This window comes from Eretmochelys imbricata, chromosome 10, assembly GCF_965152235.1.
Source record: "Eretmochelys imbricata isolate rEreImb1 chromosome 10, rEreImb1.hap1, whole genome shotgun sequence".
In the NCBI taxonomy this organism is placed as follows: domain Eukaryota; kingdom Metazoa; phylum Chordata; order Testudines; family Cheloniidae; genus Eretmochelys; species Eretmochelys imbricata.
In genome coordinates, this window is record NC_135581.1 from 32,899,586 (window position 1) to 32,925,449 (window position 25,864).

At 47.0% G+C, this 25,864-nt stretch overlaps 1 protein-coding gene across 1 annotated transcript in view; it reads right to left on the minus strand.

Annotated features, from left to right (window-relative positions):
* The window catches only part of LOC144271194 (uncharacterized), a 37,515-nt gene extending 12,536 nt beyond the window's left edge, over window positions 1-24,979 (minus strand). Inside the window, exons 1-2 of the mRNA XM_077828373.1 lie at window positions 24,859-24,979; window positions 18,491-19,668 (exon numbers count right to left, since the gene is read on the minus strand). Coding sequence (XP_077684499.1) covers window positions 18,491-19,609 — 1,119 coding nt within the window. The 5' untranslated portion in view covers window positions 19,610-19,668; window positions 24,859-24,979. The remainder of the gene's footprint in view (window positions 1-18,490; window positions 19,669-24,858) is intronic.
* Window positions 24,980-25,864: the final 885 nt, after the last annotated feature.

The following is a 25,864-nucleotide window of genomic DNA, read 5'->3' on the forward strand; positions in this document are numbered from 1 at the left end:
CAAGTTCCGCCATACAAGTAGCAAACACAGGTGTAAAAGCCTGCAAAATACATCTATTTTATATTAGAAAACAAAAAAGCTAGAGTAAATACAGTGTTCAAATCATATTACATATAAAAACTATGTTAAAAATTAGGTTGTAAATTCAAGCACTCCAAAGTTGGAAATTCCAGGTTTAATTCTTTAATTCTGCTTCTGTGTGATTCCATGCTGTGCACTGCATGAGGCAGGGGTCCAGAAGAAAAAGTATGTTATCATGGACTTAAAGAATGCATCATAATGCATACACAGAGGGAGACCAATTTAAGATTGCACGTGCAACTTTATAGCTGGCATTTTCTAACTTTCAGCACTTAATTTTTAGGTACCACTCAGAAATGACCTTTCCTCATAGCCCTGGAGATCCATGGCTTTACTTGTTCTCTTATTCCATGTGAGAGAGCTTGTCAGTTTTGGGGATAGAAAATCCTGTTTAGAGGAGGAGAAATGAGCAAGATCAAGATTTTGTCATAGCTTCACTTATTATTTGCTAAAAAGAACTCTCCATGATTTTAAACCCAACTTCTGTCTATATATTGGGAGGTTCTCAGACCTGAGGAAGAGGTCTGTGAAGCTTGAAAGCTTGTCTCTTTCACCAACAGAAGTTGTTCCAATAAAAAGTATTACTTTAACCACCTTGTCTCTCCTATATATTGGGGGGACATTTCATGTGCATGTAAGGGAACTAGCTCTTGGGAAAATCAGATGTGCTTAGAAATATGTTGTGCCACCTGAAGCATAAAATCCCTCCTTTACCTGTAAGGGGTTACGAAGCTCAAATAACCTGGTTGGCACCTAACCAAAAGGACCAATAAGGAAAGAAGATCCTTTCAAATCTGTGGGGGAGGTTTTGTTTGTGCTCTCTTTGTGTGCTCTCTCGGGACAGAAAGAGGGACCAGGCAGGGGAAAAAAAAAACCCTCTCCTAAAAGCCTACCTGAATTAAGATTACAAAAATTGTAAGTAAAAGCAAGGAAATGCGTTAGATTGTCTTTTGTTTCAGCTTGTGAATTTTCCCTATGCTAAGCAAGAGGTTTATTCCTGTTTTTTGTAACTTTGAAGTTTTGCCAAGAGGAGAATGCTCTGTGTTTTAAATCTTATTACCCTGTAAAATTACCTTCCATCCTGATTTTACAAAGGCGCTTCTTTTACTTTTTTCTTTATAATAAAGTTCTGCTTTTAAGAACCTAATTGGTTTTTAGCATCCTAAAAACTCAAGGGTCTGGTCTGTGCTCACCTTGTTTACCTATTTGGTTGGTATATTATTCTCAAGCCTCCCCAGGACAGGCGGTGAAGGGGTTTGGGGGGATATTTTGGGGAAACAGGAACTCCAAGTGGTCCTTTTCCTAAATCTTTGTCTAACTCACTTGGTGGTGACAGCAATACAGTCCAAGGACAAGGAAGAATTTGTGCCTTGGGGAAGTTTTTAACCTAAGATGGTAGAAATAAGCTTAGGGGGTCTTTCATGCGGGTCCCCACATCTATACCCCAGAGTTCAGAGTGGGGAGGGAACCCTCACATGGGCACTTTAATATGCCACTTGTACATATCTAAAATAGCAGAGATAACACAAAATAGAACCAGACCCAGAAACGGAGGGATGTTTAGAATGCAGAACAAAGCTTGTCCAAGCTTAAACCAGGAGATCAGTTCTGAAAAAAAGGAATGAGGAAAAATATTGACATCACCAGCTGTTGTTAGTGGACATAAGATGTGTACTCTAAGATCCTACAGGGATCAAGGTACTAAGCACAAAAGAAATGGCAGCATCTTCAGCTCATTCCAAACCCAGCTGAATTACTGTGTGACCCTGATAGCAATGGCACTTCCATCACAATTTTAGTGACAGGAGCAAATGCTGTTGTGAATAAATCCTGAACTAACTGAAGAGAAGGCTACACCTTTGCGATTGGATAATCTAGACTAGGGGTAGGCAACCTATTGCACACGTGCCAAAGGCGGCACACGAGTTGATTTTTAGTGGCACTCACACTGCCCGGGTCCTGGCCACTGGTCCCGGGAGCTCCACTGCCGGCCTGGGGTACTGTCCACCGGTCCTCTACCAGCCAGGGTTCCATCTGCTAGCCCCACTCAGCCCGCTGCCAGCCCTGGGTCACAGCACTGGTCCCAGGGGCTTTGCTGCCGGCCTGGGGTACCGGCCGCTGGCCCACTGCCAGCTGGGGTTCTGGCCACGCGCCCCCTCAGCCCGCTGCCAGGCCCCAGTCTCGGCCACCAGTCCAGGGGGCTCAGCTGCTGGCCTGGGATACCAGCCACCAGCCCCCTGCTAGTCAGGGTTCCAGTCGCTGGCCTCGCTCAGCCCTCTGCTGGCCCTGGGTCACAGCCACTTGTCTGGGGAGCTTTGCTGCTGGCCTGGGGTCCCGGCTGCCGGCCTGGGGCTCTGCAGCTTCCCCCAGCTATGGCCCTCTGGCCCCAGCCTGGGGCAGTGAGGGGTGCAGACAGGGCCAAGAGGGGGCGCAGTTCAGCATGGATCACATGGATTCTTATTACCGGCACACAAAACCTTAAATCTGAGCGAATAAATGAAGACGCAGCACACCACTTCTGAAAGGTTGCCAACCGCTGATGTAGACGAATCCACCAAACAAAAACCCACCTCTCAAAACCAGATGATGACCAGATCTGGATGAGTGCTGAAACTGCTTTCTCAGCTGGATCTTTTCTGTTGTAATTTGTTAAATATAGGTTCTGTTCTTTAAATCTGTCTTAGGAAGCTGGGGAGCATTCTCGGTAAAGCTCTCCAGCGACGCAATGGTAGAGACAGACAAGATTTAAGGTAATACTTCAGTAAACGGGAAATGACTGCCTAGGAAGGAGTACTGCGGAAAGGGATCTGGGGGTCACAGTGGAACACAAGCTAAATATGAGTCAACAATGTAACACTGTTGCAAAAAAAGCAAACATCATTCTGGGGTGTATTAACAGGAGTGTTGTAAGCAAGACATGAGAAGTAATTCTTCTGCTCTACTCCATGCTGATTAGGCCTCAACTGGAGTATTGTGTCCAGTTCTGGGTGCCACATTTCAGGAAAGATGTGGACAAATTGGAGAAAGCCCAGAGAAGAGCAACAAAAATGATTAAAGGTCTAGACAACATGACCTGTGAAGGAAGATTGAAAAAATTTGGTTTGTTTAGTCTGGAAAAGAGACGACTGAGAGGGGACATAATAACAGTTTTCAAATACATAAAAGGTTGTTACAAGGAGGAGGGAGAATAATTGTTCTTCTTAACCTCTGAGGATAGGACAAGAAGCAATGGGCTTAAATGCAGCAAGGGAGGTTTGGGTGGACATTAGGAGAAACTTCCTAACTATCAGGGTAGTTAAACACTGGAATAAATTGCCTAGGGAGGTTGTGGAATCCCCATCATTGGAGATTTTTAATAGTAGGTTAGACTAACATCTGTCAAGAATGGTCTAGATAATACTTAGTTCTGCCATGAGTGCAGGGAACTGGACTAGATGACCTCTCGAGGTCCCTTCCAGTCCTATGATTTTATTATGCCAGTACCTGTTATATTATCCCAAGCACTCCTATTTTGGGGCATTTCTAAATGTAGCTTAGTGACATGATCAGCTACAGTCAAAATTTTTCAAGTGCCAGCAGATACCCTGTTAGTCACCAGAAGCCACTATTTCATTCACTGAGTAGACAACATTGGCTGTGCAGTGAGCCCAACATAGCAGGGCAGTGGGAGTAACCACAGTATTAACACCCTCAATAGTTCAGAATCATGAGTCAGACCCCAAAAAATCAAGAGACTTAAAAAAATATTATATCATGTTTTTGGTTATCTTTTGATGTTTGAATTCCTCTTGCCCACGCCCAGTGCGTGCAACAATTTCAGAGCTGCCCATTCTCCCAAATGTATAGAATGGTACTCAGTAGTGTGAATTCATTGTTTCATCTACTATAGTAATGTAAGCAGTCAGAGTGAGTCTCCCTTGACATCTGGTGGTGAGCTATGGAAAAGGACTTCAGGGGCTGATCTCTTTTGCATGGGCACACCCAACCTGCCTAGCACCCTTATTGGGGCAGGAGTAATAAAGGGTTGTTATCCCGGTTACGTGAATCAAGGACAGTAGAACTGTACTTGGCATTTTATGACTAAGGGACTCACCCTCAACTAAGCAGCACTCACTAGGCAAGGGGCATGGGTTCCAAAGCCCAGTGAATTGAGAGAGGTTGGGGATAGGTATTTGTACCTGGTAGTATGGGCCCCTTTTAAGGGTTCTAAACACCACCTTGATCCTTCCTCTCTCCACTGTGTAAGAATAGAGCTAATTTAGACTCAAGTGAGAGTCTTGTTACATGCTGCAGAGCTGAAATCACTGATACCTAGGTCTAAGCATTAGACCTACTCTGGGCTAGTGGTTCTGATGCAAGAAGACTATAGGTGCACCAGCAGAGAGCAGGTGCACCAGCAGTGAGGCTCCCCTACTAACAGCTGAAATCACTGAGAGTTGAAATCACAGAGAGCTGTGTTAAGTAGCGTGGGCCTGAAGACATATTGGTGAGCTGATAGCAGGACAGCTAGTGGAGAAGTGCAGCCAGCTGGGTGGCTGGTGGAGAGGCGCGGCTAGCAGGATGGCTGGCAGAGAGGCATGGCCAGCTGGGCGCCTGGCGGAGGGGCGCGGCTAGCGGGATGGCTGGCGGAGAGGCATGGGCAGCTGGATGGCTAGTGGAGACACACAGCCAACTGAGCAGCTGGCGGAGAGGCGCGGCTAGCAGGATGGCTGGCGGAGAGGCGCGGCTAGCAGGATGGCTGGCAGAGAGGCATGGCCAGCTGGGTGGCTCGTGGAGAGGCGCGGCTAGCAGGATGGCTGGCGGAGAGGCATGGCCAGCTGGGCGGCTGGCGGAGAGGCGCGGCTAGCAGGATGGCTGGCGGAGGGGCGCGGCTAGCAGGATGGCTGGCAGAGAGGCATGGCCAGCTGGGTGGCTCGTGGAGAGGCGCGGCTAGCAGGATGGCTGGCGGAGAGGCATGGCCAGCTGGGCGGCTGGCGGAGAGGCATGGCCAGCTGGGCGGCTGGCGGAGAGGCGCGGCTAGCAGGATGGCTGGCGGAGGGGCGCGGCTAGCAGGATGGCTGGCAGAGAGGCATGGCCAGCTGGGCGGCTGGTGGAGAGGCGCGGCTAGCAGGATGGCTGGCGGAGAGGCATGGCCAGCTGGGTGGCTCGTGGAGAGGCGCGGCTAGCAGGATGGCTGGCGGAGAGGCGCGGCTAGCAGGATGGCTGGCAGAGAGGCATGGCCAGCTGGGTGGCTCGTGGAGAGGCGCGGCTAGCAGGATGGCTGGCGGAGAGGCATGGCCAGCTGGGCGGCTGGCGGAGAGGCGCGGCTAGCAGGATGGCTGGCGGAGGGGCGCGGCTAGCAGGATGGCTGGCAGAGAGGCATGGCCAGCTGGGCGGCTGGTGGAGAGGCGCGGCTAGCAGGATGGCTGGCGGAGAGGCATGGCCAGCTGGGTGGCTCGTGGAGAGGCGCGGCTAGCAGGATGGCTGGCGGAGAGGCATGGCCAGCTGGGCGGCTGGCGGAGAGGCGCGGCTAGCAGGATGGCTGGCGGAGGGGCACGGCTAGCAGGATGGCTGGCGGAGAGGCGCGGCTAGCGGGACGGCTGGCGGAGAGGCATGGCCAGCTGGGCGGCTGGTGGAGAGGCGCGGCTAGCAGGATGGCTGGCGGAGAGGCATGGCCAGCTGGGCGGCTGGTGGAGAGGCGTGGCTAGCAGGATGGCTGGCGGAGAGGCATGGCCAGCTGGGCGGCTGGCGGAGAGGCGTGGCTAGCGGGACGGCTGGCGGAGAGGCATGGCCAGCTGGGCGGCTGGTGGAGAGGCGCGGCTAGCGGGACGGCTGGCGGAGAGGACGGGAGCAGCACCCCACAGACAGATGTGGCAATCAGCTGTCGAGGGCCCGAGCAGCGGAGAGTGTAAGGTGCCTCCATACCTCCACCCAGGCTGGGAGGTGAACTCTACCAATGAACTTCTGAACTCTAGGGCTGCACTGACCAAGGACAGCAACTGTGAGTGGGGGGACTTTTGGGTTGCTGGACTTAAGACCCTGAGGGGAAAAGGACACTGCCCAACTTATTTGGCGGTGGGTCTTTTGCTCATGGTTTGTGTTATGAATCCTGTTTATTGCGTTTCCCGAACCTAATGCTGCATTGTTTCCCTCCTTTATTAAAAGGCTTTTGCTACATTCAGACTCTGTGCTTGCAAGAGGGGAAGTATTGCCTCTTAGAAGCACCCAGGGGGGTGGTACGTAATTATCCAAGGTCATTGGGCGGGGGCTCGAGCCCGTTTTGCATTGTGTTATTGAAAAGGAACCCCTAAATACTGAACCCGTCCCTTGTTGCTGCCAACTCTGATGGGCAGCAGGGTTACAGTACTATTCATATTTAAAAACAGTATGCCCCCGGAAATATTTAGTTTATATATTATATTCACAACAACTAAGTTAATAACAGTGCAAGTTGACAACTTAATTGGTTAATAACAGTAAAAGCATTCTGATTGGTTAATAACTTTGATCATAGAATCATAGAAGATTAGGGTTGGAAGAGACCTCAGGAGGTCATCTAGTCCAACCCCCTGCTCAAAGCAGGACCAACACCAACTAAATCATCCCAGCCAAGGCTTTGTCAAGCTGGGTCTTAAAAACCTCTAAGGATGGAGATTCCACCACCTCCCTAGGTAACCCATTCCAGTGCTTCACCACCCTCCTAGTGAAATAGTGTTTCCTATTCCACCTATTCCACCTAGACCTCCCACACTTCAACTTGAGACCATTGCTCCTTGTTCTGTCATCTGCCACCACTGAGAACAGCCTAGCTCCATCCTCTTTGGAACCCCCCTTCAGATAGTTGAAGGCTGCTATCAAATCCCCCCTCACTCTTCTCTTCTGCAAACTAAACAAGCCCAGTTCCCTCAGCCTCTCCTCATAAGTCATGTGCCCCAGCCTCCTGATCATTTTCATTGCCCTCCACTGGACTCTCTCCAATTTGTCCACATCCTTTCTGTAGTGGGGGGGCCCAAAACTGGACGCAATACTCAAGATGTTGCCTCACCAGTGCGGAATAGAGGGGAATAATCACTTCCCTCGATCTGCTGGCAGTGCTCCTACTAATACAGCCCAATATGCCATTAGCCTTCTTGGCAACAAGGGCACACTGCTGACTCATATCCAGCTTCTCCACTGTAATCCCCAGGTCCTTTTCTGCAGAACTGTCGCTTAGACAGTCGGTCCCTAGCCTGTAGTGGTGCATGGGAGTCTTCCATCCTAAGTGCAGGACTCTGCACTTGTGCTTGTTGAATCTCATCAGATTTCTTTTGGCCCAATCCTCCAATTTGTCTAGGTCACTCTGGACCCTACCCCTACCGTCCAGCATATCTATCTCTTCCCCCAGCTTAGTGTCATCTGTGAACTTGCTGAGGATGAAATCCATCCCATCATCCAGATCATTAATAAAGATGTTGAACAAAACCGGCCCTAGGACCGACCCCTAGCGTATTCCACTTGATACCGGCTGCCAAGTAGACATCGAGCCCTTGATCACTACCCTTTGAGCACAACAATCTAGCCAGCTTTCTATCCACCTTATAGTCCATTCATCCAGTCCATACTTTTTTAACTTGCTGGCAAGAATACTGTGGGAGACCGTATCAAAAGCTTTGCTAAAGTCAAGATATATCACATCCACCGCTTTCCCCATATCCACAGAGCCAGTTATCCCATCATAGAAGGCAATCAGGTTGGTCAGGCATGACTTGCCCTTGATGAATCCATGTTGACTGTTCCTGATCACCTTCCTCTCCTCCAAGTGCTTCAAAATGGATTCCTTGAGGACCTGCTCCATGATTTTTCCAGGGACTGAGGTGAGGCTGACCGGTTTGTAGTTCCCCAGGTTCTCCTTCTTTCCTTTTTTAAAGATGGGCACTTGATTCGTTAATACTGTAGAACCTCAGAGGGACAAATACCTTGGGAATGGAGGTTGTTTGTAGCTCTGAAATGTTTGTAACTCTGAACAAAATGTTATGGTGGTTCTTTCAAAAGTTTACAACCGAACATTGACTTACTACAGCTTTGAAACTTTACTATGCAGAATAAAAATGATGATTTAACCATCTCAATTTAAATGAAACAAGCACAGAAACAGTCTCCTTACTTTGTCAACTCTTTCTTTAGACTTTCAATTTATTTTTTAGTAGTTTACATTTAACACAGTACTGTGCTGTACAGTATTTGCTTTTTTATTTCATCTCTGCTGCCTGACTGCGTATTTCTGGTTCCAAAGGAGGTGTGTGGTTGACCGGTCAGTTTTGTAACTCTGGTGTACATAATGCAGAGGTTCTACTGTAATTAAATCACACACTGTTTTAATATCATGTGCTGCAAAGAGCCAAAGGAGACACATTACAGAACCAATTTCCGCTCGCGAGCCGCAGTCTGAGTTATCACTGGTATAGAACAAGGGGATTTGGGCCCCTGTTGCAGGAGCTCTCACTACAAGACTCAGCTGAGATCAAATCATAAAAGGTTGTCTAAAACACTGTCTGATGGCACGGAGAATTCACAGCTTCTCCCCAAACTCATATTCTACTTAATTAATTCTGCATCCCAGCTCAGCCTTCCCCCTACTCCAGCAATTAAGTATGCACCTCCAGCCCCAAGAACAACCTCCTCTTATTAATCCAGGAATTTATGTGTCCCCACCACTGTAGTGTCTATTTGGTGTACTTTTTTATTCCTAAGTTACATTCAAACAGGCCGTTGTCACTTGTGAGTATCAAGTTTTCCATTGTATATCTGCCTATCCTGTTTCTATGCTCTGACTATACAGTCAATACTAGGAAAGGAGGGTAGGCCACTTTCTGTTTGGGATCAAAGGGAGAAATTGGTGCTTGCATTAATTCAATTGCTTTAAAGCAAGAGAAATGTTCCACCCCAGCTACCCCCCTGCTCTGATTCAGCCACTGCCTGAGCAGCCAGAACATGCTATTGTGAGAGATAGGTGGAAAGTTCCATTTCCCTGTGGGGCTGTCCATGGATAAATTCTAGAGAATTTCACATAATTCAGTGCTTTTTTTTCTGACATAAAAATCAGAAAATAGCCATAGGGATTCTCAGAGGTGAGAGCACGGGAGAGATTGGAGGCTTAAGTTAAAAAAAACTGAGGTAAAATTCTGACAAGGACACATCTTTCCATGATGAGACATTCCCGTAGGGGTCAGATGGCTCATCCCACTGGCTTGTTTACTCTTCAGGTGCTGTAGCATTTCCCTCCAACAAATCCATAAAGCCCATCCCCATCCCCATGGCTCAGCAAAGCCAGTAGGTGTCAGGCTGTAGACATGTATATCTAGTTCCCTATAGCGTTGTAATGCTGCAATCCATCCCATGCACCCCAGAAACACAGCCTGAGGCCCCTTTCCCTCAAAGGCCTTCCAAACAACACGAGTTGGATGGGCTGGAGTTCAGATGAGCCTGAGAAAGCCAGGGGGTTGTTGCAGGGTAAACAGGGACGTTGTGAGAACCTCTGCTATTTGAAACACCATTTCTGACTTTTACCAAACTTCACAGCAAACTCTGCTCCGGGATGAGATAGGGCGTGTGACATTTCAATGGGATCCCATTTTTTGTGAGGGGGAAGTTGGGGTGAAGAGGGTTTAAAAATCAGGATTCAACCTTGACTATGGAAAGACTACTGCTGTCAGACTGTTTGGGACGACATTTCTTGTCAGAGGGAACACTACAGCCAATACATTCTACCCTCTAACCCTGTGCCAGCACTTTCCCCCATTTTACTGACCCCCTCCTAGCTGTAAGCAGATACCTCTATGTTCCTGCTCAGGACAGAGGGATGGGACCTCCCTGTAGCAGGACAGGGAATGACAAATTCTCATTCCTGTTGCTGCTACCAAAAGAAAAAAAAAAAAGAGTTGGGGAGGAGAGGGGAAATGAAGGATCTGGCACCCCCATTCTGGTGCTTTCAGCCATTTTAGGGGAGATAACACACTAGTGTCAGATGAGCACAGTGATAGCCCCCACTTCCTGAGACCTCCTTTCTTGCTTCACGGCTAGTTGACTTCATTAACATGTCAGCTTGCTCACTGGTTCTCCTGGTGATACATACTACATCCACTTCCTCCAGACCACCCTCTCCACACCACCACAACTAATCTGGCATAGGAACTCTAAGGACCACAATACTACATTCAGATCAACACTCGTCTCCTATCCCATCAAAAGAAGCATCGCAAACACAGCCTTGGTACAAAGTATATGGCGAGCCCTTTCTCTCCTTACTCGTAATTGCACCTCTAACCTCCTTGCAGGGAAAGGTGCACCAGGCATGCCCCCCCTGCCACCTACACAAACACCTTTTCAGGAAGAAGAAACACTGTCCCAGCAGTGATCCTCACCTGAATCTCCCATCACATCCCTTCTCCTCAAAACTTCAGAAGGGAACACAGAGAAAGGAGTAGCTGGTTTCCCCTTCATGCTATATGCCTTTTGCATATGCTGACCCTATATCTCATTATAAATATAGCACGTTTGCTGCTCATTCCCAACTCTAGGTCTCTTTTGCCCATTGCTTCTTCTGCACATTTCACCTCCCACTGAATAGCTGTTTTTCTGATTCACCATTAAAATTTTACATTTCCCCCCAAATGCATTCCTGTTTTGTAATCTTCTGACCATATTTCCAGTCTCCCTAGGCCCCTTTGGATTAATCCTCTGTCACCTATAGAATAATGACTGGTTTGGAGAAAGTAAATAAGGAAGTGTTATTTATTCCTTCTCACAACACAAGAACTAGGGGTCACCAAATGAAATTAATAGGCAGCACGTTTAAAACAAACAAAAGGAAGTATTTCTTCACACATCGCACAGTCAACCTATGGAACTCTTTGTCAGAGGATGTTGTGAAGGCCAAGTTATAACAATTCAAAAAAGAACTAGATAAATTCATGGAGGATAGGTCCATCAATGGCTATTAGGGATGGTGTCCCTAGCCTTTGTTTTCCAGAAGCTGGGAATGGGTGACAGGGGAATGGATCACTTGATGATGACCTGTTCTGTTAATTCCCTCTGAAGCACCTGGCATTGGTCACTATTGGAAGACCCAGTATGGCCATTCTTATGTCACCACGGCTCCCAACCCTTTCTTTCTCCCAAAGAGATCTTAGAGAAATTTCCCATTTCCTGGACAGGACAGTTCTGTTTCTATTTTAGGGTTTGTCTACACAGGGGATTTAATCAGCAGCTATTTGGCAAGCTTTAGGTAACACACAATAAGGAAGCAACACTAATAGCATGCCTACAGAACGGGTGTACCCACTTCAGTTTACATTATGGCATGCACACGGTGGGGGTCTGCTGCGTAATAAGCATGAGTCTTAGGGGATATCCCATGATCCTTTGCTTTGCTGCTGAGCTGTGTGCATACTGGGATTTTTCTCACTGCACATTATGGGATGCATATAGCACAGGGGCGGGCAAACTTTTTGGCCTGAGGGCCACATGGGGTTTCCAAAATTGTATGGAGGGCTGGTTAGGGGAGGCTGTGTCTCCCCAAAAAAGCCAGGCGAGGCCCAGCCCCCACCTCCTATCCCCCTTTCCCCCCCTGCCCGCTTCTCGCCCCCTGACAGATCCCCTGGGACTCCTGACCCATCTACGGCTAGCCCACCAAGCAGATGATGTGGCAGCAGCTCCTCCAGAAACAGCAGCGACCGCTTCAGTGGTGGTGGAGGAAGTAGGACAAGGATGATGAAGGGGGGTGGGGAGGGTAATACCAAGCAACTGCTACTACAAGCGTGGTTCCTGGGGCAGTTTCAAGTGGTACAATGCTGTTTCTGGACTTGGGAAAACAACATTGATTGGTGGGAAAGGATTGCACTGCAGACCTAGGATGAACAACAGTGACAAGAGAATTTCAGGATGACAAAGGTGATCTTTTTAGAAATATGTGTTGAAATAGCTCCAGAGCTGCAGTGGGAGTGTACCAACCTGCAATGCCCCATATCATAATGGGTTGTGATCAAGCTGCTTGCTCGTAAACAGGAGAGACTCTCCTTCCCCGTCTGTACACCCCATTACAGTCCTCTCCCCAAAGTGCTGCAGGAGTGAAAGGAAATTGCGAGTTATACTGGGAAGAATGTTCATGCAGCTATCCCTCATAATTTTCAGACCAAAACTGAGCAATTTCTCAGTCTCAGATTCTGCTTTATCTCTCCTGCAGACATGGTGAAAGTGAAGAGAAAAATAGAGAGGGTTTTGCACTTACTGACTGAAGCATTCACTGTTCCCAGGCTTTCTTTATGCAAGTGTGTGAAAAGCCATTAAAAGCGTTGCTATAGGGAGTTGTAGTCTTAGTACCTGTATGGATACGCAATGCCCATGTCTACTTCACATAAACGGAGAATAATAAATGAACTTCTTTCCCTGTAACCACTGTTTCAATAAACAGTTGAATTTCCCAGAATTGCATGTTTTCATTGTTAGACTATGCTGTGGGAGAAGAGGGGAGGTGGGGTAGAGGTTGTGGCTGCCCTATGCTGCTGGCTGACATTTTGAGCAGACAAACAGGGTTGGGCAGTGGGGTGGGGGTGGTTCACTGGGCAGACAAAGGCAGGAAGGGAAAGGAAAATAGGTAAATCGGTATGTGCCCTCCGTTGCATGGTCTTGCAATCATTTGATGATCAGGACTCTAGGATGTGACAGAAGCCAACTGTTCAGCAAGAGGAGCCACCATTATGAAAATGTATATGCAGGAGGGAGCAGGCGTGCGCGAGAGTTGGCTGAGGGAGGTGAGGTGAGGGCTAGAGACTCAGAAAGGCTTCTACTTCACATCTGTGAAAAATGGCTGTGGCTGTGGAACAGAACAGAAGGTACCACAGCAGTATAGTATAGTAATATATGATGAAGATAGACACTTACTTGCCGAGGTTCCCTCTATAGGATATGCCTCCAGAGTCCCGGCCTGGGTTTCTGACTGGGAATTGGCCTCACAGCCTACAGGGCTGCCCTGAGGGTCCTGATCTGAGGAAATCCTGGGTTTCCAGGGAGATCTCTTCACCTTATCTTCATTGTGTCCCTCCTCCAATGACTTTCTGCTCATCCTTGGGGGATTGAGGGGCTTTTGGGTCACAGGGTCTACAACCTCCTTGGGTTCAGTAGTGATGTAATTGCATAAAATCTTGTCCAGCTCCCCCAAAATGGACACACTATATGTCCACATCCACACTATTTCCTGCCATCCCTGTGTGACGGGATTCCCAGGATGCAGCCTGGGACTGTGGGACTGCTGTGCCCCCTGAACTCTCTCCAGCCTTGGCTGTCTCTCACAATGCCTTGCTAATGACCAGCAGCAAACCCCTCCAGGTGCTGTGATCACGCAGCACAACAGCATGTAGAACCCCACACTCAGCTATATTGCATGAATGCTCCCAGAGCCACTCATGAATCACACAGAGAAAGGCACCAGAACCAAATCCCCCCAGCACCTGTACCTTAGATATATATCATCTTGCACTGCTGAAGACGAGCAATGCAGATTTATTAATCAGTTCACCACTTCATCAATGGAAAGTGGATATACACCAGCCTTTGTAAAACCTGAGTGGATTTACCACACATTTCAAGACAAACTCACTTCTAAAGATAAACAATTAAAGAAGTGTATTGATTACAAAAGATAGATTTTAAGTGATATTAAGTGATAAGCAAAAAGGTCAGAGTTAGTTACCAAAAGAAATAAAATATAAGCACGCAGTCTAAACTCTCAACTCTATTAGACTGGGCAACATCTAGATTAAGCAGTTTTTCTCGCCCCATTAGATATTGCAGTCCTTAATATACAGATTTGTCCCTTAAATCTGGGCCAGTCTCCTTTGTTGGAGTTTTCAGCCTTCTTCTCGGTGTCTTTGTTGTTTGCAGCATAGGCGGGGGCAGGAGAAAAGGCCAAGCACGTGGTCACTGTGTCTGTTTTATACTCTCTGTCCATGTGGTGGAAAATACAAGTCCAGGCATGTCTGATGGGCATTGCTGAGTCTCCAGGCAAGGCTGAGCAATTCCCCTAGTGTGGCCTCATGCAGGTGAGTCATTGCATTGTAGCTCCTTTGCTGGACAATGGTTATTGAAGGGTTGATTGACACCCCCACCTCGGTGCTGGCTACTTTCCTTACGGTTGCCTCTGGGGAGCTAATGTCTGGCTGAGTCCCTAATTTACAGCACGTTTTAGTGACCATCATACAACACAATTCTCATAACTTCATATGCATTAATGATACACATATATAGATAGAGAAATGACTTTCAGCAGATCATAACCTTTCTCCGATACTTTTCAAGGCATGCTTTAGATGTAAGATCACAATAATACAAAAATGAGGAATATGGGGGTTCCAGGATGCTCCCCCAAGTCACACCCTGGTTTTAGTGTAAATACCCCTGAGCTGTTTGCTCAGCATTGGTAGGCACCCAGTTGTAATCCCTTGCAGACATCTCCTTAGCCACATCCACAAAAAGATCTTTATTCCAGTGACTTACCACATAAGATAGTTGCACCAACACTTCTCCCCAGATGGCTATGAGGTCTCAACACTCCAAAAGGCATAGAATAATAGAATCATAGACTTTAAGATCAGAAGGGACCATTATGATCATCTAGTCTGACCTCCTGCAAAACGCAGGCCAAGGAATCTCACCCACCAACTCCTGTAACAAACCCCTAACTTATGTCTGAGTTACTGAAGTCCTCAAATCGTGGTTTAAAGACTTCAGGGTGCAGAGAATCCTCCAGCAAGTGACCTGTGCCCCACGCTGCAGAGGAAGGTGAAAAACCCCCGGGGCTGCTGCCAATCTGCCCTGGGGGAAAATTCCTTCCCGACCCCAAATATGGCGATCAGCTAAACCCTGAGCATGTGGGCAAGACTCACCAGCCAGACACCCAGGAAAGAATTCTCTGTAATAACTCAGATCACACCACATCTAACATCCCATCAGAGGCCACTGGGCATATCTACCTCTAGTGGTTGAATATCAATTAATTGCCAAAATTAGGCTATCCCATCATGTCATCTCCTCCATAAATTTATCAAGTTTAATCTCGAAGCCAGATATATCTTTTGCCCCCACTGCTTCCCAGAACTTCACTCCTTTGATGGTTAGAAACCTTCGACTAATTTCAAGTCTAAACTTCCTGATGGCCAGGTTATATCCATTTGTTCTTGTGTCCACATTGGTACTGAGCTTAAATAATTCTTCTCCCTCCATGGTATTTATCCCTCTGATATATTTATAGGGAGCAATCATATCTCCCCTCAGCCTTCTTTTAGTTAGGCTAAACAAGCCAAGCTTATTGATTCTCCTTTCATAAAACAGGTTTTCCATTCCTCGGATCATCCTAGTAGACCTTCTCTGTACCTGTTTGATTCATCCTTCTTAAACATGAGAGACCAGAACTGCACACACAGTATTCCAGATGAGGTCTCACCAGTGCCTTGTATAACGGTACTAACACCTCCTTATCTCGACTGGAAATACCTCACCTGATGCATCCCAAGACCGCATTAGCTTTTTTCACGGCCATATCACATTGGCGGCTCATAGTCATCCTGTGATCAACCAATACTCCAAGGTCCTTCTCCTCCTCCTCTGTCACTTCCAAGTAATGCGTCCCCAGCTTATAACAGAAATTCTTGTTATTAATCCCTAAATGCATGACCTTGCACTTTTCACTATTAAATTTCATCCTATTGCTATTACTCCAGTTTACGAGGTCATCCAGATCTTCCTGTATGATATCCCGGTCCTTCTCTATATTGGCAATACCTCTCAGCTTTGTGTCATCCACAAACTTTATTAGCACACTCCCACTTTTTGTGCCAAGGTCAGTAATAAAAAGATTAAATAAGATTGGTCCCAAAACTGATCCCTGAGGAACTCCACTAGTAACCTCCTTCCAGTCTGACAGTTCACCTTTCAGTGTGACCTGCTGTAGTCTCCCCTTTAACCAGTGCCTTATCCACCTTTCAATTTGCATATTGATCCCCATCTTTTCCAATTTAACTAATAATTCTTCATGTGGAACGGTATCAAATGCCTTACTGAAATTGAGGTAAATTAGAGCCACTGCTTTCCTTTTGTCTAAAAAAATGTTACCTTCTCAAAGAAGGAGATCAGGTTGGTTTGGCATGATCTACCTTTTGTAAAGCCATGTTGTATTTTGTCCCAATTACCACTGACCTCAATGTCCTTAACTACTTTCTCCTTCAAAATTTTTTCCAAGACCTTGCATACAGATGTCAAACTAACAGGCCTGTAGTTACCCGGATTGCTTTTTTAACCTTTCTTAAAAATAGGAACTATGTTAGCAATTCTCCACTCATACGGTACAACCCCTGAGTTTACAGATTGATTAAAAATTCTTGCTAATGGACTTGCAATTTCATGTGCCAGGTCCTCATCTGTTACTTCCAAGTAATGCGTCCCCAGTTCATAACAGAAATTGCATGTTCCAAAGTTTCTGAAATAGCATTACAGCAACACTGCTACAGCCAAATCCAGGAGCAAGTGGGCAACTTCTGGGCCTTTGCCAGTTTTTAAATGCAGGAAGGAACATCTGATCAACTTGACCCCAGAGCAGTGGAGGGCACACAGGTAAACAGACAGGTCAATAATGGACACCCACAAAGCAGTGTGGGATAGAAGTTGGAAGACTGCCAAAACAGTGCAGACAAACAAGGGACCTAACTTGATTTGCATCAAACAATACACTTTGAAAGAGAATTCCAGAGCTTGTGATAAATGTGGCATTCATGCGCTGTGACGAACTGTGTTGTGTATACGCAGACATTTTCACACTGGACTAACTTGAGTTAATGCAGACTAAACCCCTCCCATTTAGACACACCCATAAGGGTTTATACTGCCACCCATCATGCTAGTATCTGAGCACCTTCCATGTGAAATCAATAGCATTAGTCCTAATGGCCTTGATGGAGTCTGTCACTACTCCCTTTTCAGTATAAAAAATCAGCTTAGAGTGTTTTTTTTTAAATTAACACATTTTAAGTTGATTGGTTTCAGGTTTTTGTTTTTTGTTTTGATATTTATGAGAGGGAGGTGAGGGAGGGGTTGAATGCATTTTGAGGGGTAAAAGAAGGTGGCAATGCCTTTTGCTCCCGTTCAGACTAAGTGGGTGAGGCTAGTATAAAACATCAAATTAAAATGATTTGTCTAATAATTTTAGATTTTAACACGTGTCACACGTTTTCTCCAATAATCCCAGTTGTTTGCTGACCTGTACAAAGACAAGTGGGTGAATGTAATCAGAGCCCAGATATTGAGATGCAACTATAAGCCCCATCTATAGAGCCAGAACCTCCAAGGGAGTCTTTGAGATAGAAAATGGGCTAGCTGAGTATCAAGGAAAGAGGATGTAGGGACTCTTGACACAGCAGGAAACACCGATCATTTTAAACAACTTTTTATTAGAACTTTAAAAAAACAATAAAGATAATGTTTTTTGAAACTAAAATTAAACTCAGATACCCTGTGAAATCCATATTTCAAAACACACACACAAATAAAAACACACAACCATGCTCCCTGCACTCACAAAAAGAATCCTCAAAGTTCATAACTTCAAGAAAAATTCTTGTCAGTAACAAGGGCTACAGAATCCCAGAGAAGGAAGCTGGTTTCTTACATTGTAAACTCTTCCGGGCAAGAACTGTGCAAACCTCATTGTGCACCACCTAGTACAATATAGCCCCAATTCCTGATGAGGCCTCTGGTCACTACTTTAATATAGACATTAAATAATAAAATCCTCCTGTGAGAGTGATTATCATTATTATTATAGTCTCCGTTTTACAGATGGGGGTGGAGGGGGGAGAACAAAGGCACAGTGAGGAAGTGAGCTGCCCAGAATTACCAAACAAGTCTGTGACAGAATTGGGAATAGGACCCAAGAGTGTTGACTTTCCACCTTCTGCTCAATCTGCTAGAAGATGCTCCACTTATTTCCCACTATAAATTGTCTGGTGCCCTCCCTGTGCTCATTTTTTCATTCCTCTTAAATATATTTATTAAAAATGACTAAAATGACTTCCCCTTAATTACAGTACATACTTCCCCCTTCCATCACCCAAATGACCCCCCCCCCAGCACCTCCTGGTCCCTCCTCTGGCTCCTACCATGCATTTCTCCCTACACCCTAGGGCCCTACATGACTCTTCTTCCAGCACCAACACTGCCTCTTTGTCTAACTCAACCACCTACACTCCATCCTCAGCAAGGCATTTTTCATTCACTATGAAAAGGGAAGAGCCCTGTGGCCCCAAAGTGGAAACACAACTGGCTTCCATCCACTGGGAGACCCTGGAAGGATATCAGATATGAAGTTTTCTCCATTTTCAGACAGCTCTTAGGGCTCCCCCACAATGTGGATTCTCTGATGTCGAATAAGGGCAGAGCTCACAGTGAAGCCTTTCCCACAGTTGGCACATTCATAGGGTTTCTCCCCAGTGTGGATTCGGCGATGCTGGATAAGATGCGCACTCTGACGGAAGCTTTCCCCACATTCAGTGCATTCATAGGGTCTCTCTCCTGTGTGGATTCTCCGATGTCGAAGAAGGGCTGATCTCCAAAGGAAGCTTTTCCCACAGTCAGCACATTCATAGGGCCTTTCCCCCGTGTGGAATCGCCGGTGCTGAATGAGGTGTGAGCTCACTGTGAAGCTTTTCCCACACTCAGCACATTCATAAGGTCTTTCCCCCATGTGGAATCTCTGATGCTGAATGAGGGCAGAGCTCACACTGAAGCTCTTCCCACACTCAGCACACTCATAGGGCTTCTCGCCTGTGTGGACTCTTTGATGTTTCATAAGCTCTGAGCTCTGACTGAAGGTTTTGCTGCACTCGGCACATTCATAAGGCTTCTCTCCAGTGTGGGTTCTCTGATGACGAGTAAGGGCTGAGCTCACACTGAAAGTCTTCCCACAGTCACCACATTCGTAGGGTCTCTCTCCTGTGTGGATTCTCTGATGCTGGATTAGCTGCCAGTTCCCACTAAAGCTCTTGCCACATTCGGCACATTTATAGGGTTTTTCTCCTGTGTGGATTATCTGATGCCGAATGAGTTTTGAACTCATACTGAAGCTTTTCCCACATTCAGAACATTCATAGGGTCTCTCCCCTGTGTGGATTCTTTGATGCTGAATAAGGTGTGATCGTTGTCGGAAATTTTCCCCACACTCGGCACATCCAAAGGGTTTCTCTCCAGTGTGGATTCTCTGGTGCTGTCTGAGGTTTGAACTCACCCTGAAGCTTTTCCCACAGTCATCACACATTATTGATTTCCTCCTCATTGAATTTCCCTGTTGGACAATGTCTGGCAGTTTCCTGAAAGTTCTTTCACATGCAGTTGATTTACTTTGTCTCTTCCCTGGAAGAGTTTGCAGATGCCGTTCCGATCTGCGTTGACCGCCACAGGCTTTGCCCTGTTCAGGACTCTGGGAAATATTCCTTTGGAGCATTCGTGATAACTTGTCCTGTGGTTCCATTGACTCAGGACCTTCCTGGTGTGGATTCTCCTCCTCATTCTCACTCACAATCCCATCACCTAGTCAATAAAATGAGAATCCAGAGATAAGTCACAGGAGAGAAACGAAACCTTAGAACAAGGACTCATCTTGAAAATCTTATTTACATATGAACATATGACACCTGCACTTGTTACATGTGACCCCACAGGGTATGTCTACACTTCAAGCCTGGGGGTGTAGTTCCCAGCTTGTGGAGACATATTCATGCTAGTTCTCATCTAAGTTAGCATGCTAAAAACAGAATGCAGCCCCAGCAGCAGGATGGGCTAGCCACCCTGAATACATGTTTATGGTCTTGGACAGACAAGCATGCCAGGTGGCTCCCTCCAGCTACTTGTCCTACCATGGCTACATTTTATTTTTTGTTTAAATAAATGCCTATAGATATAGTGTATACTCCTGGTTAGTAAAAAGTACCAAATTTCGTGTAAAGGCTATATTTGGTTGAAAAGCACTATATTTTTAATAGTTATACCAACCATGAGACTTAACATTTCTTTAGGAAAGTAACTAAAAAGTACAAATGCAAAACAAGATTAAAATTAACTATTTAAATCAAGATTTCCTGCTTGCTAATTTAAACCATGATTTAAATCAGAGATTTAAATTACTTTGAAAAGCCCTGGCTGGGATGATTTAGTTGGGGTTGGTCCTGCTGTGAGCAAGGGGTTGGACTGGATGACCTCCTGAGGTCTCTTCCAACCCTAATCTTCTACAATTTAACTCAATCCAGCCTGCTCTGCATATTCAGCAGTTTGGGTTGTCTAGTTGGGGTTTGCCAGAGGGCTTTGTCTGGTTTCAATATGCCTTTGTTAATGGGCATTTCTAGACAGAGGGTATCAAATAATCTGTGGGCCTGTCTGTTGAACCACTGAAGTCTCAATTTCCAGTGTCTCAGTGATTCTGAATAGCAGATCCTGAAAGGCTTTAAAGACATCTGAGGCCAGTAATCGTGCTGAAGATACTGCTGCCTCAGGAGAGGAAGATGAGAGGTCCATTGGAGAGGCTGGATCTAGAAACTGCTGATCAAGTATTCTTCCACCTCTTCCCTAGCTATTGAAGAAGGTCTAGGTAGGGACATCTCAGTATGAGAAGTCAAAAGCAGCAGCAGCAGAGCTAGATCTTCACCATTGCATAGATGAATGAGAGGGGCAAGCTTTGGAGGGAGGGCTTCATTCTCTAAAGTGTTGCCAAGAGGGAATATTAAAAGGAAAAGGCTGATAGGGTTGAGTAAGCCAAGGTGAAGGCCAAGCAGAATGTGAAGGGTGAGATGGGGCCCTAGGATAAGGAGTTATATGGTGAGAAGGTGACCTATCATCTGACCCAGTTGCACAGGGAGAAGAAACTGGGGATGGTTTCTACCTAGAGGAGGGAGAAAAAGCATGGTCAAGAGAGGAGAAGGAATATGCTGTAAGTAGTGATCTTGATGATGACAGAAGCTACCAGTGATATGGTGACTGAAGCCAACAGGCTGTCTGCTGGCACCACAATTGATTCAACCACCAGTGCTTGTTCTGGTACCAAGGGCTTCAGTGTCTAGTAAAACTGCCTGGTTTTGGACTCTGGCACCGGGTTGATTTGACTTTGCTTGATACTGAGCATGCAGGCATTCCTGCCACATTAGCCCCGCGGTAGGAGATGGCTTAATGTTTGGCTCCTGAGGAGGCAGAAGGGATATGATTCTTCTTAGGCCTCTTAGATTTTTCCTTTTATGGGGAGGCAGATAGGTGCCAGGAGTCTTCTGACTGATGCGCTGACCTGCCTTGCCATAGTGTGGAGGAGGCAGGGTTGGTCTTTGACACTCCCAATGGTGCCAGGTGTGGATTAGGAATCCAGGGATTACCTAACACTAGTACTGATACTGGTCTTAGGTGTTGGCTTTCCACTCACTGGAGCACTGGCTGGATATGATTTCAAGGCCGCAGGTCCTCTTTTAGTGTCAGAGGCGCATTCTTCTGGATGAGATGTTCCTCTCCTTGACTGTTCCAGGAGTAACAGCTTCAGATGAGTATCTCTCGACTGACAGGCTCTTGATGAGAAGGGCTAGCAGATCAAACACCTATCAGGCACATGGTTCTCACACAAACAAAATAAGCAACAGCAGTCAGTGGCTGTCAGCCAGGGGAATAAGTCCACTACAAGATGGACAAGGCTTAAAGCCCAAAGGCTTTGAATTCCCTATTCAAGGTGATAGTGACAAAGACACAAGGAGATAACAAAGAAACCTTTTTTTAATTAACAAAAAGATGACTGGTTGACTAACCCAAACTCACCAATTATTAAGAGTTAGAGAGAAAAAATGATGCACAGTAGAAGGCGGACACCACCGAGTTCCATCTTGCTGCCAAGGGCAGTAAGGGGGAAGTCAGGAACAGTTGTAGCCACTCGGCTCTTTATGAACTCAGATGGATGACACAAGGATATGCAGGGGCAGCCCCAATGGACTGGTGAAAGATTCTGATCTCACACGCATGAGGGACATGTTTAAAGACTCAAAAAAGACTGGTAACAACAGTGGTCTGAGTTAGACAAGACAAAGTGGTGAGAACTCACAACAGGTCTGAGGGAATTCCAGATTTTCATTATGCTCACATGCATCCGATGAAGTGAGCTGTAGCTCACGAAAGCTTATGCTCAAATAAATTTGTTAGTCTCTAAGGTGCCACAAGTACTCCTTTTCTTTTTGACTATTCCCTAGTTTATCTAATGTCTCACCTGTGGAGGTGCAATTTAGTCTCACTGTTTCCTCATAGCCCTGGAAAGAGGGGATCAACAGCTCTCCCTTTTGTTCCATGTGGCAGATCATCTCTGGTTTGATAACTGGAAATCCTGATCAAGGGAGGAGAAATGGGCAAGATCAGGACTCTCTTTACTGAGGGACGTTTTAGTTGCATGGAAGGGAAATACCTGTGCTAAAGTCAGATGTGTGTTGTGTCCCCAGTAGGAGAGTTGGCTCTTCATAAATTGGGGGACTTAGGAGGAGAACAATACTAAGCAACTTGCAAAGATCTTACTGGCAGAGACCAGAGCCCATCAGAAAACACAAAAAGCCTGGGGAGTGGAGGGGACAGCGATTCTATGTGTGTGAGTAACCAGACAGGTTAATGTCAGTTCTCTCCCCGCTGGAAGCCCTGGGCAGAAGGAGATGTGGCCTCTCTGACACTCCTTCCCAAAGGGAAGAAATAGGAGGTGACAATCTTTCCCCGCAGGCACAAGACATTTGCTGTGTGTAGTGCAGAGATGAGCAAACTATGGTCCACAGGCCACATCCTGCCTGGCCCTTGAGCTCCCAGCCAGGGAGACTAGCCCCCGGCCCCTCCCTTGCAGCCTCACCTCGCCGTGACGCCAGTGCTCTGGGCTGCGAGCTCCTGCTGGGCAGCGCAGCGGCATGGCTGGGCTGGGCAGCACGGCTGCCACTCCTGCTGCTCTGAGTGGCATGGTAAGGGGGCAGGAGGGTTGGATAAGGGGCAGGAGGTCCCGGGGGGCAGTCAGGGGACAGGGAGCAGGGTGTGGTTGGATGGGGTGGAGGTCAGGGGACAGGGAACGGGGTGGTTGGATAGGCATGGGAGGCCCGGGGGGCCTGTCAGGGGGCAGGGGTGTGGATAGGGGTTGGGGCAGTCAGGGGACTGGGAGCGTTGGATGAGTCAGGGGTTGTGAGGGGGGAAGTCAGGGGGTGGGAAGTGGGAGGGGGAAGACAGGAGGTGGGGGCCAGGCTGTTTGGAGAGGCACAGCCTTCCCTCCCTAGCCCTCCATACAGTTTTGGAAACCCAGTGTGGCTCTCAGGCCAAAAGTTTGCCCACCCCGGTGTAGTGGTCACCTGTTCTATGCTGGCACTGCCCGCTCCCACTCACCTGTCCTGAAAAGCTGCCTCTACCCCTTAATTAAAGCATTGCTAACCTAAGTGTTCAAATATCATGTAATTTTTAAAAACAAATTTATTTGCCTTCTGGTTTTTGAGCCTTTAGAGGTCATGTTTTAAATGACAACAGATTCGCACATAATCACAAAGCTGGAGCTTTAAGAGAAACACCAGTTATGAGAGTTGGCAACACTGGATAATGTCTCACTCCTGCCTTCTTGAATTTATTGCTTCCTCACCCTTTTCCTGACATCTCCATTAACAGTTCCCCAAGCCAGCTCCCCTGCAGTCATTTCACTTCCCCTGGCTCTCCGGGGGAAATCGGGCAGAGTCACAGGGGCCAACTTCTCATGGCGCCAGTGGGTGCTCGTGCCCCCCTCCCCGCCCCCATTCCAACCCCTTCCCCCAAAGTCCCTGCCTCAACTCTACCCCCTCCCTGCCCCTATTGGATCCCTCCCTAAATCCACACCCCGGCCCTGCCTCCTCCCTTGAGCGTGCTGCTTTCCGCCTCCCCTCAGCTGTTTTGCTGCGGCAAGCGCTGGGGGGGGGGGGGAGAAGCGGGCACCTGGCGCGCTCAGGGAGGAGGAGGAGGAGGCGGCAAGGGCGAAGGCAAGCTGTGGCGGTGGGGGAAGGGTGGAGAGCTGCCGCTGGTTGCAGAGCCCCGGAGCACCCACGGAGTCAGCGCCTATGGACAGAGTAACACATGGATGTTGTTCAGATCAGGGCAACCGGGGAGATTTTATAAAGGGTTTCAGTCCATTTTGAAGCTGAAGTCCCCTCAGGCTCTTTTGAACAGATACCACTTGCTTGTCCCTCTGCTACTGTGCAGACCCTGCGTCTTCCACAGGACTAAATGAACCAAGACATTTGTGTAACCTCCTTTTAACAGAGCCTGAACAAAACACTGGGAGAGAGCAGAATAACTGGCTCCACTGTGGGTGGTTTCCCTGGTCTGGGAGGGCAGCATAATCTTTCATCAGCATAATTACTAAACAGAGATAGGGCACTGCCTTTTACTCTGCCTCCTTTTAGATTAACTCTTCTCGATGATACAATGACAGCTCTGGGCAGCACTTCTCTTGGAGTTTATCACCCCTTTTCTTATTTTTCCTTCCCCTCTCTTTCCTTCTAACCCCTTCCCTCTTCAGCTGGGGGACTTGGTTATTGCTCCATTTCCGGGTGTACTTGCTGTCCTATAACTGGGTCAGCGCCTGTGGGCGCTAAGGGGATGTCAATAAAGCCAGCCGGTCTGGGACTCGCAAACACATAGGAAGCGGAGATGGGGCAGCTGGGGGCGGGGGGGGGGGGTGTTTTTACTGACGCACTTTACCCGAGATCTCTCAGTTACCTTGAGTCTCCGGCTCAGGAGTTGGCGTTTGGAGAGTCCTAGGGAGCTAGTTACAGCCTGAGACAGTCCCCAGCTTGGCTAGGCTAGTAATTGAAGCCTTCCTCCCGGGCGCACAGCCGAGGAGAGGAGAGCGGACGGCCTGGACCAGCTGGGGGCTCTGCGAAGAAACCAGGCAGCAGCAGTAGCTAGCCCTTATCATGTGACATTGCTAAGGAATCACAGTTTCTCCCCTGCTAAGCAAGGGAGTGTCATGTGACAGTGTTAACAAATCACAGAGAGGGACATTGATCCCAGGGACGAAGAAGGGGATCGGAACGATTATCGAACAAACAGCCCCTAACTTCCTTTGTGACACTTACATTATTTGTAACTAACAAGCCAGCCCATAAGAGCAGCTAAGGAGCATACAAAGGAGAACCACTGGGTGGTCACTGAGCAGGGAAAAATATATAGGCTAATATCCATATTTAAACTATTACGTTAACTATAAAAATGGGATTCTCTTGCAAAGAAATTAAAGCCCTTTCAATAGTCTCTATTACCAACATATAAAAACGAGACTATCTATGTTTGTAGAGTAAAAGGGACTTTGAAGACTGGGGAAAAGCAGGTATTTATATATTCAATGACACATTCCAAATGACAGGTTTCAGAGTAACAGCCGTGTTAGTCTGTATTCGCAAAAAGAAAAGGAGTACTTGTGGCACCTTAGAGACTAACCAATTTATTTGAGCATAAGCTTTTGTGAGCTTCATCCGATGAAGTGAGCTGTAGCTCACGAAAGCTTATGCTCAAATAAATTGGTTAGTCTCTAAGGTGCCACAAGTACTCCTTTTCTTTTTACATTCCCAATGAAACATTATTTCAGCGAGAGGGGAAAAATACAATTACCAAGATTTGCAGGATTCACAACATTTACAAATCGAGGAATACAGCACTCAGAAAAGAGCAAAGAAGCTTTAGATAGGGATGTTTTAGTACAGATAACTAAAATGTTACAGAGAAG